This window comes from Poecilia mexicana, unplaced genomic scaffold, assembly GCF_051168715.1.
Source record: "Poecilia mexicana isolate PSO_F unplaced genomic scaffold, ASM5116871v1 scaffold_11, whole genome shotgun sequence".
NCBI lineage: Eukaryota > Metazoa > Chordata > Actinopteri > Cyprinodontiformes > Poeciliidae > Poecilia > Poecilia mexicana.
The window spans coordinates 751,290-763,319 of NW_028263380.1; the positions used below are offsets into that span (position 1 = coordinate 751,290).

The 12,030-nt window shown below is 40.6% G+C and overlaps 1 protein-coding gene across 2 annotated transcripts; it reads right to left on the minus strand.

Moving 5' to 3' along the window:
* Positions 1 to 40: 40 nt before the first annotated feature.
* On the minus strand, positions 41 to 11,964 carry chtopa (chromatin target of PRMT1a). 2 transcript variants are annotated; one of them, XM_014975295.2, is made up of 6 exons: positions 11,694 to 11,964; positions 6,711 to 6,799; positions 5,546 to 5,696; positions 3,338 to 3,509; positions 3,104 to 3,232; positions 41 to 750 (listed from the first exon to the last, which is right to left on the minus strand). In XM_014975295.2, the coding sequence occupies exons 2-6, from the start codon at positions 6,773 to 6,775 to the stop codon at positions 548 to 550; spliced, it is 720 nt and encodes a 239-aa protein (XP_014830781.1). In that variant the 5' UTR covers positions 6,776 to 6,799; positions 11,694 to 11,964; the 3' UTR covers positions 41 to 547. The 2 variants fall into 2 exon arrangements, with proteins under 2 accessions (XP_014830781.1, XP_014830780.1); XM_014975294.2 differs by having other exon boundaries at positions 3,104 to 3,250.
* Positions 11,965 to 12,030: the final 66 nt, after the last annotated feature.

A 12,030-nucleotide genomic window follows, 5' to 3' on the forward strand; every position in this document is an offset into this window, starting at 1 on the left:
AGTGTAAGAAAAATATTTTAGAAATGAACTTAACCATACCTAAAGAGACTTTTTTATTTGAAAACAAATGTTTTGCTTCAGGGAAAACAATTATAAATGCTTCACAAAATTTCCAAATATAAAATGAAAAAAAAAAAAAGACTTAAAACTCTTTTCTGACAATCTGATGCATAATTTAAACAATGTTTTCCGAATACAGTTGTTAAGACACGTCAACCAATCTCCTCCAAAGGTCTAAGCAAAAACAAAAAAACAGTAAACTCATTTCAGAAATAATAAATGGATTTCACAGGGAGGGACATCTCCAGGATCATGGACCAGTTTTACAAGTTTTAAACACAGTTTTGACTCAAAAAAAAAAAAATTGCTACCGATGAAGAATCAAGATCTGTAGACATCAGGACTATTCCACAATAAAAGGGTTCTTCCAACAGGTAGCTATTGCAGTGTTTAATATTGGTCAGGCGACACTGCTTCTTTTGTCAGCAGTTCCATCTACTGCTAAACTATAGCCCTGACTTCAACTACATAGTTCATGTTCAGTCCTTTACTCCATGCTGTCTGGGTCTGCCTGGGCCATGTAAGCATCCAGCTCTGCATCCAGGTGACCTTTGGTCTTTGACATATAGGCATCAAGTTGGTTGTCGAGCTGTTCACGGGTTACAGCTGGCCGACCACTTCCTCTACCCCGCCCACGACCACGTCCTCCTCTACCAGCGAATCCACCACGTCCACGAAGTCCACCACGGCCTGTACAACAACACACAAAGCAACATAATTTTTTTTAAGTGACATTATAGCCCTTTTTGCACTGCAGGGTCTGGCCTGGCCCAGCCCGGCTCCGTTCGACCCGGTCCCATTGGTGCCATGGCTCTGGTCGTTTTGCATTGTGTTGGATACGTCACATAAATCGACTTGTTGCTAAAGCTACCGAGGCGATCTCCCCAGCGACCACAGAACAGTTTTCTTCTTGAGTCTCCCATCCCACTTTTTCTGTATGCGCTCATGAGCAAGGAAGCTGAGAGAAACATTTATCTCAGCTTTACATTTAACGGGAAAAAAATCTCATCTGAATGTTGTCTCTGAGCCCAGTGTTTCTCAACCTTTTTTGGGCCAGCGCCCCCCTAGCCTTTATCCAGGTCCCTCACCGCCCCCACCAAAGAATTTGTAGGCTACTTTGCACTGACTATTATTTTACTATTAATATTATTATCACTATTGTAGATGTTTTGATTTTTATGCTTGCTTCTGTATTTATCAGCAAAAATAATTTCCCAGAGAACAAAAAAGTAATGGGAATAGAAATTATTTTCACAGGCGTCTATGAAAAATGCAATGAACATTCAAGTTAAAATTGGTAGGCCTAACAGCAGCCAATCAGAGTGGAAAAAATATTCTTGTTCTGTGCCATTTTGTAGTTGTTAAATAAATGAGCAGATAAAAGATGTACAACATGCCAGTTTAAACTTTAAAACCGACTGAGCTCTGCAACATTAAAACATGGATAGAACTGTAACTACATTAATCATAGCTCTTCTTCTCTTCAGTGTTTCTGTGAGTTTCTGGTGGTGAAGCTCTGTGCTGCCTTCGGGAGAATGGGACATCAGAGTATCATCCATAAAACTTCACCCACATGGCATTTATTGTGCAAACCAGAGCTTTCAGGAAGGGCATCACTTATTTATTGACGCTCACCATCAGTAATCTTCACTCATCACCTGCTGCGTCGCCTAATCATCATGCGTTGATTTTTCACTGTTCAGTGTCGGATTCTCTATTTTTATGCCATAATTCACATCTAGTTCGTCGTTCCGTTTTATGTTCCGCTTCTCCTGTTTCAGTTTTGCGCAATGTGCGCATCTTTTTTTTTTTTAACCCCCTATGGTGTGCAGCAATCGGAAAATGTATCGATGGGGAAAAGGCAGACTCACATAAACCTTTTAAAACAATGGAAACAATTTCGGTATTCTGATTATTGAAATTTAAAAGTGCTGTGTTGTTCCATCACACCCGTTTTATACCGGACCACTTGCTGCACCGATGTTAACGCTATAAAATGAACGCTCTCTATCGAGGTATCACCATGGAGGGCTTTATTTAAATGGGTTCATTTTTCAGAGGGATACAAAGTGAGGGTATCGTGACTTTAGTAATTACATGTTTATAAGAGCGATTTCCTGTTGTCCTTCCATGGAAGCGGGCAGCCTTCAAACGGAAATAAAACACTTTTTAATACAAGTTGCTGCTTTGACATGATCACAGAACTGCAAAAACATGTGTACTGTACAAAAATACCAGACAAAGTGAATCACAGCAACGTCATCAGCCGGTGTAACGCTGAACTGATGCGGTGAAGCTACTAGTAGCAGGAGAACGGAGCTGCGCCAAGAAGCTACAAACACTGAATAGAAGAAGAAGAAGAGCTGCCATCGATACCGTTGCAGCCAAGCATGATTTAATGTTATACAATACAGTCTTAGTTTTCAAAGTCTAAACTGGTATTGTTGTGCATTTAAGGTGTAAAGTTTACCTTCAATCAAACGCCCCCCAAAGGAATCCCAGACCCCACCTTTTTGTAAAAATTTCTGCCAGCACCCCCCCTGCCGCCCTCTGAACGCCCCCCGGGGGGCGGTACCGCCCACGTTGAGAACCGCTAGCCTAGCCGACTTCTGATCGGTTCAATTGGAGAAATGTTATTTACATTTACCATTATAATCTTTGGCTGAAGAGGCGATTGTAATCAGCACAATTAGGGTAAGAATAGATTATGATGGGAATTTATTGATGCAGCCATCGAGAAAGTCTAGTGCTCCTCTGATCCAGAGATCTGGTCTTTGTTCTGCCCCCACAGCCAATGAACCAATCAACAGCTAACACCAAACAGGCCCGGTCTGGCCGGCCTGATTGGAACCGCAGCTCTCATGGTTCCAGGGAGCTGGGTGGTACCGGTCTGGAAGTGCTAATGCAAAAACGACTTTGAAGCCGGGCCGACCGGGGGTTCAGCTGTGCAGTGCAAAAGGGGCTTATGTTCTCTATGGTGAGACGGCAACTACTCTTGGTTAATTCAAAAAATAAAAAATAAAAAAAGCAAGTCAGCTCTTGCCTCTTGCTACTCCACCTCGACCTGCTCCTCTGGACATCACTCCTCCTCGTCCAGCAGGTGCTCCACGGTAGCGGCCTCCTCTACGGATCGGCATGCGGCTAGCTATACCCCGGCCTCGCATGGGGCCACCTGTAGGAATTCGCTTTCCTGAATTAATAAAAGCCATTGTATCTTAGCTCATATCTTGCAAAATCATCATTTAGCTTCATCGGCTGCAAAGCTGTAGATACACACCCCTCAGGGACAAAGCCCCTCGCATGATTCCTCCTCTGACTCCTCTAAATCCTCCTCTGGCCAGTCCCCGCAAGCCACCTCTGCTCCCAGCAGGTCCTCCACGCATTAGAACTCCTATGGGCCGGCCTAGTCTGGCTTGGATGCTACCCTTACCCAGGCGTTGCTTTAGGCTCTGACATGAGTTAAGGAGATGCATTTGTGACAATCAACACAGGAAAATTCAACCTGGAACAACCAATCATTAAAGTTTGCATCATGGAAAGCCATAAGAAAAATATCCACTTTAAATAAATGGTGAATGAAGCTGCTTCTTCATATATACTCAGGTCATTTAGACTAATTATGGAGCAGAATCATACTTAAAGGGCAATGTGCTTCCTCTACTTGTTGGCAAAACAGAAGGGCAGTCAGCAAGCATGGGGGTTGCCCTAAAATATTGGCTCCAAACCCAATTGTTAGAGTTACAACTTGGAAGGAGCATAACATTCCAATGAAGTCAAAGCCTATTTCAAAGCTTGTGGTTTAGAAAATTAATAGAAAATACACATAGAAATAGAACATTTAAATGTATTTGTTCAGTATGAGAGCAGCGGTCAAATTAGGATAAGCTCAACAGTTAACCCATGCTTTTTATTGTCAACAGTTTCATTTGAAGTAAAAGCCTGGCCATCTCCCACTCACTTGAACAGGTGTTGGGTCCCCTTCTATGTACACTTAGTCCTATTAACACTTGCTTCTGTTTTTATAGTGGTTTGGAATAGATCGTGGCTCTGTATATCAATTTATTTCACATGAGATTTGAAAATTAAACAATTGCAAATATCTTCCCAAATATCAATCAATATCCCTTTGTGTAATTCAGTGGAGATTCAGATCTGCCTAATGCTCCTTTTTTTACATATTTAATCATGTGCTTGCATGATTCCATCGCAATGTGGAAACAGAATGGAGTGGATCTCCTCTCCAAGCTGAGCTTGCTGTTAGACTGATTGCTTCAAGGCCTGTCAAGATAACAAATGTTACTGGAAGATAAATTGTCCCGGAAGTTATTGTGATAAATAATAATATTCTGACTCTGTACCACCATGTAGCAGATTGCTGTTATTACCATTTGTCCTCAGGGTACATATCCCCAGATCATGATTTAACTCCTGACTCCAATCGAGTCTGGAACTACGTGATTGGGACATCCTTCTTTTAAATGCTTTAGCTTTAAAGTATGTAAACATCATCCATCCTGGTCCTCAATACAGACACACCACAGGGCTATGTGCTTTGTCTGGTTCATTTTCCTCTGTTCACTCATAACTGTGTGGCCATCCACTCTTCTAACAGGGTTCTGAAGTTTGCAGATGATGCCACCTAGTGGGTCTGATAATAAACAATGATGAGACTCTGGACAGAGAGGAGATTCAGGACACTCAAACCATTTGCTGCATCCTAAGAACTGATTGAGACTTTGTTTATTTACTCATCTATTTATCACTCAGGGTACTACTCCAGTTTTGTTATGTTCTAGAAACATAGGCACATATAAAAAAAAAAAACCTCTTACATCTATGCAGTTGGTATGGGTAACTGCTGCTCAACTTGATAATATGCAATATAGGTTTCGATTTTTTTCTTCCTTAATAATGAATAAAACTGCATTTTGTGTGTACGTCTGTCTTTGACTAACATTTGAATTGGTTAGATGTTCTGAAAGTCTTAAGTATGACAACGATGCAAAACAAAATAGGAAATCTGGAAGGGGTAAGCACTTTCTCACACCACTGTACTTATATTACTTCAAACTGTAACCACTGAGACTAGCTGAGGCTTTGTCTTAATTTTATTTTATTCACCAGGAAGTTCCCCTGATGCAAGAGCAGGCTGATCCATCTCCTTAACTCGCTTGAGCTGTAAAAACAAGATTCAATATTTTTACAGTGCTTCTGGAGAAAATTAACTACTGGCAACAAGTTATTTTGGCTACATAGCAATTTTTAGTTTTATTATTACGTAATAAAAGGGAATAGAGCTTCAGCAGAGCATTATCGGAACTTGATTTAGTCACGTAACCTTACTAGGCCGTAGTTTATGTTACCTGTTCAGTAGCCTATTCCAAGAGAGCCAAAACCCAAACAAGTGGTTCAGCCTTTTTTCTGACCAAACACCACAACCCCCTATGCAGAAAAGGAAATCAAAAGATCAGATGTTTCATCTTACCTGCTTGTGATTTAGAGCTGCCTGGACTGAGGGCCGGTTCTCCATCTGCTGGGCCAACCGGCGATTGCGGGCACTAGCCAAATGCTGCTGTTGCATGGTGGCTCGAATGCTTACTGCAGTAGGCTGCTTGTTCTTCAGCATGTTAGTGAAGCTTCAGATGTGGGAGGGAAGAAGAGGAAGGAAGTAAAAGACAGGGATGGGATGGGAGCAGGAGGAGGAAGCATGGTTCCACATCAAAGTTATTATTCACATTATAGATGCGGCTATAAAGATTGTCAGGGCTCATTTCTGATTATTAGAGGGCACCTTTTTTCTTTCGCATAATATACTAAATTATTCAGAAATTATTCATGTTTAGGCTTAGCATTACAATTTTACACAGGAGAGGTGAATTAGAAAAAAAAGGCGAGAAAACAGATCTAAAGACGAGACAAAAGGTTTTAGAAAAAGAGCTACACTTTGCCACTTACAGGCCTCCAGCTGATTGGCAGGGATTTCACCATGCTACAGCAGAGGCCCAGGACATTAGTTGCGACTCAGCCACTTACAGCATGGACCGTGACTTGCAAAGAGCCCACTGAATGTGTGGTGTTGGGCAGGGAAGGTCAAGGGGGAAAGAAATAAAAGTTTTGTCACGTCCAGGCTTGGACTGAGTTTGTGAATTTTAAGGAGAGAGAAACAATAATAGAATGTGTGAATAAATTAGCATACGCTTCATTGAGAGAGGAAAAACATGAATCAGTAGCACATGGAGCTGCAGTATTTCTCAGTCCTGTTTGAGCCCTCCTGCTCATCTTTAAATATGTATACATCATGTATACAGTTCTGTGTGCTCATAAACATGAGAGCTTGCCATGGACAGTGGTGTGTTTCAGCACAGGGTTAACAGCTTACCATGCATGACCGCTACCCTTTTCCCTTATCTACATGTATACACTGCTTACACAAGTAAGTTAGCCCGGACAGCCCTCTTTTACCTACTATGGCTTTGACATTAAATCCACCCAATGTGTTAGAAAATACTGATTCGGACAATGTTGAATGAGCAGTGCACACACTGGGAAGGGTCAGAACAGTATCCATGTTGGGTTCAGTCCCACACAGCAGCCTCTTGAAAAGATTACAATCTTAACAAGCCAAAGTTGGTCTTTGCATGGTGCCTCACCGCTCATTGAGAGACACTTTGGTGGTGCTTTTCAGGACCACTTTTTGGGATGCAGCAGCACTCATTTTGAGAAGTTTGATTGTAGAATCCTGGAAAACAGAAAAAAAGACATCACTAAGGAATGGGCTCTTTGCACCTCAGCTTCCGCGTTTGGGGAAAAGCGGCTCGATTGTTTCCGATCTATTGAAAATGGTGCTTGCAGGGCTTGGCCAAGGTTTGTACATCGATCCGAAGCCCCAACAAGTAAGCTGGAGGAAGGTTTTAAGATGTACGCCTCGTTATACATTTACTGATACGAAGGTGAGTTTTACTTAAACTTTGTGGCTAACATTAACCTTAGCTTATGCTAGTAGGCAATATTCTCGGACATTGTTCTTGTAAAATGTGCTATTTAATAGAGGTGTGCCGATCGCTCGGTCACCGATCATAATCGGGCCGATTTTCGTGAAAAAGTTCATGATCGGTGATCGGCGATCATTGGCTCTTTTGCCGATACCGATCACCTACTTCTCATTTCGCAGCCTGCCTGTGCAGCTGGTCTCCTCTTTCCTTCACTCTGCGCAAACGCGCAATAACAAATCTTAAGCGATGTGCAACTATGACGCACTGAGTGAATGGGGAAGTTTGCTGCGTGTTGCTGCGGAAAATTGAAGCACGTCAAAATGCATCAACACAACGAAGCTAATACGACATAAAAACAAAGCCATACTTGACGGAGTTTGGCTACATCGAGGCTCACTGCAGTAAAAAAGACATACGGAGGATCAGATAGCAGGTAAAGCAGCGCACAGCTACAAACACTCACCCGGATTAGCATGAGGTCAGAAAGCTAAACAAATAACCCGCAAAATTATTTAAGTCTTCGAGCTGCGATGTAAGACGCTGGTTCTGCTCTCGCTGTTGAACCGCTGCTACGCTACAGATAGTAATATTTCACAGACGGAGCTTCGCTTCTGCTCCACCTGGTAGTGATTCTCACACCGAACCTGCTTAAAACTGCAGCATCTAACTTAAAAAAATAAATTTTACCTACGTATTAAAACTTCCGCTGTCCTAACAGGAGACAGATAATCTCTGAAAAAATAATCGATCTCCTCCCTGTCCTGCATAATTACTCCGCTCAGTCAGAAACAGCCAATCAGACCTAGCAGTAATCAGCTAGCCGCCATGCTAACAGGAAGTTTTCATTCAGTAACTCTGGATTGTTTATTGTAATGGATCCTGTATTTGCCTTTGAATGTTTTATACTTGAACTTTTTGGCAATGTTGAGAGGTTTTATGCCTTCATATGTTTTCAGTCTGTTAAAGATAGCACTCCCAATAGCAGTACAATTTGCACAATGCCTGTTTTGTTTAGTTTTCTTCTTGGAAAAAGTTATTAAAAACAAGTTTTTGTCTAAATTAAGGTGAATTCATGGTTCCTTTTTCCACATAATGTAACCGGTAGTGTTTATGATAAAAAATAAATAAATAATAATTATGTGATCGGTATCGGTGATCGGTATCGGTGTATCGGCCATCATGGGTGATCGGTATCGGTATCGGGAGGAAAAAACCTGATCGGCACATCTCTACTATTTAAGTATCTAAACATTCTAATGGACAATGTTTTTATGTTATTTTCAAGTATATTATGTGTTTATTGTCGTTAGTGTCAGAGACTAATAGGGGAGGTTACGGTTCGGGCTTTTTAGCTTCCGAAGCCTGACGAAGCACAACAAGCCTCATAGCTTAACAGTAGCGCAGCTCTCAGAGTCAGCGTGGACTCTGTTCAAAGCCTTGTCACCATAATATCACAGTCAGCGCAGACCTAGGCCTGCATGCTTGTGGCATACAATGTATCAAAATAATGTTCATCAACAAAAGTTCTGAAACTCACCCTGAAAAACTTTCTGCCAGTATCTTCAGGTTTTTTTTTTTGTGACCTGGTCTTAAGCCGTTTATCCATTATTATTTTTAAACACAATCCTTTGCTAAGCTAACTGTATCATCACAGTTGGAGCTTTTATCATGGCAAATTAATGGTTGTTTACATGAAGGACCTTGCAGACGTTCTTGCATTACTATTCCATTACCATAACTTCAAAAGGGTCTCATAATAACTATATTATTGTTTATTGTAGGGCTGTTGTAAACGAATATTTTAGTAATCGAGTAATCTATCGATTATTCTTACGATTAATCGAGTAATCGGATAAAAAAAAAATTATAAAATGAAATATTGGTAAATCTGGCATAATACCGGTACCGGACAGATATCAATATCAGTCCAATTTTTCATATTTGAGCATCCCTAACAGTTGCTTTTTTGTAGTTTAGAAAACTAACCTGTAACAATAATAGCTCACTTTCTAAGTTAACCAGAAGAAAAGTTATAGAAAAATCTGAAATTATATTGAATTTAATAACAAAGAGGCAGGCTCACAAATATGCTTATAAAAAATGTCTACAATCCAGCTTTTAGTTTATGTATTCATCTTCAGTGAGTTTAATAGATTAATTAAACTCACCTTGCCACCTAACCTGTCACGCTTTGGGTTTGAAAATACGGGAAATGCCGCCTGGAGTGGGAGGAGAGGGCGAATGAACGAACGTAAGATGGGGTGGAGGGGAGGAAATAGACCAGCGGACTGACGAACCGTTAGACCGGGGGACAAACACGGGGGGAAGCAATACGGGATATTTACGACACCTTCACTGGTCACACTCAGAAACTCATCTACCAGCCATGTACGATGCGCTCCGCCACCCGTTTCTTCAGACCGGGATATTAAATTTATTGTGCGGTTCGTCGGTAAAGCTACATTTACACGATAAGCATCAGCTACTCAGCCGCCCGCCCTGTTCAGTCTATCCGCTCACCTCAGCGCTCTTCCCGCCGTTCGCTTTCAACCAGCAGCCCCGGAGGAGAAATGCTGCCGTACTCCAGGCATTCCCCAGTCATTTTAAGGATGCTTATTGGTTCCCCAAAAACGATAAAAAGTCAGGCATTATCATCAAATCATAAAATCATCATCATAAAATCCCCACGGGCCAATCTTGAAGATTGGACTTTATGCCGCTGAGACTTAGCTTTTGTCAACAACTCAGAGGCGGAAGTGAGAGCTCCGCGCAACGCAAATGAAGTCCCGGCCAGAACACGGTGCGCTAACTAATAAAACATAAATTAACGAAGCTTCGAGGCAGGTAAATTTTCCTCGAGGAATTTTAGTAATCGAGGTACTCGAATCATTCGAGGAATCGTTTCAGCCCTAGTTTATTGCATTAACTTCTGGGACAATTTATCGTCCAGAAACTAATTTCTGGGTGACAGATCTAGCCGAGCAATCCACTTTCTACATTTCCCACACTTTCTGCCAGTGGGAATAGATGCAATTTCCTTGCACCATGTAGGAAATTGGTGCAATTTCCTCAGCTTTTTACCACAAAAAAGGTGAGGAAAAATTTAATATTAACACACAAAACAATAATGCTAAGCAAATGCATCCTTACAGCCAACCTAAACAAGGCTGGTGGAGTCAAGTACTTTGCCCAGCAGCAAATCCATGTTGCGCCCACCATACTCGGAAATACTTTGCTGCTCGGATTCAATGTGAAAGTGTGGCGGCATCAACTAAATCACTCACCCTCTCTTTTGTTACCTAGCAACAAAAGAGAGGTACTAGGTACTCTTAATAGCTGTTGAGCTATTAAGAATACCTAGTGCTCTTAATAGCACGAGGTACTCTAGCGCAGCAGCAGTTTCAGGTTTTGCCACCGTGCTTAAAATATGGCATGGAGTGAAAACTGTGGATGAAACAAGAAAAGGTCATGCCACTAGTTTGACAGTATTTCAGATATTTAAAACAAAAAACGAATCAATAAATTAGTTTATTGACTGAATTTAAACATTTATATTGTGATAAGTTTTTCAACCATATCTCCAGCCCTACAGAACATCTGCCAAATTATTATATTTTATTATATTGCATTATATTAAATAACATGGATTAAGGGCTTTATATGCAACATCTCAATCAGATTTTCTCACAAGAAACTAAAGACAGTCCTTGAATTTATGCAATAAAATACAAGACAGAAAATTGAAATCAGAGCATTTTTTGATTGTGGAGCCACAAAAGGAATCATCAAATGCTACCTATTCCAAATAACTTCTTCCTGGAGCTTTAGTCTCCAAGCCAAGCTCCAACCCCAAAGAGCACCCCTCCTTCTCCCCCACTCAGCTCGTTCAAACTAGCAACAGCAGTGAACAGCACACTTGCGCATCTGCTGAGCTTACCAAACTAACAACTTTTCAGCGCAACACTCCTAAAAACGATATTAAAGAGCTAATAGAGGAATTATATTATGATAATGTCCTGAAGGCAGAGTGTTGGACGGAGCAGGAGCTAATTAAAGAGACAGAGGCCCAATTTCAAGTCATACAATTGCAAAGTCAAAGTTCTTTAAATTATGTTTGATATGTACAGCATTTTTATGATCGTGCTATAAAATGGCAAGATGGAAAATACATACTACTGCACCTTTAATCCCTGGAGATTAACTGTGTCCCAAAATTGTACATCTTTTCAAATTGTTATAAAAATTCAATATTTTTTTTTTTTACTTTTAGAAATTAAATCTACTCAGCAGCTCCAGACATATCCAGAGATATTAAGTTTTTCATATTTTAAAAATGTTCTCTACATACAAATACACACACACACACACACATATATATAGAAATCAAAATATAAATCTGTGGTTTGTGATGAGAAATCTAATTCCTTGAATATCTACTTGTAACTGAAATAAATGTACAATATCCTTTCACAGAAAACCGGTGAGTCGCGGTTTCCTATCATGTCGATTCACAATTAATAAGATATTTTCGTATCACTAGCACTACACATAGATGTTCTTCTTTAACCCTAACGAACAAATATACTTGTTCTTGGGGGATCTGATATATATAATGGTAGCATAGTGTTTGTTTGTACTTACTGTTGCGTCTTACGAGAAAGGAATCTGGTGCGGTTAACTTTATCAGCTAGCTTCAGTGTCTTCCAGTAGGTATTTTTGTGATACTCGGTTTAAATAAAATATAACAGGTTGGTTTCCTATTCAGTAGATGCATAAAGTAAAAATTGAATTAAAGATCCTCAAAGTAAATGAAGAAAACTACAGAATCTCGTCCCGCATCGGTTCAACTACCTATGTGGCTAAAATGGTGCTGCTGGGATGACTTGGGCAGGAAAATGGAGAAACAGATATGTTCAATGTATGTAGGAATAAAGAAACCGCACATAAGATTGACGTCACTTCCGAGAGCATTTTTGGT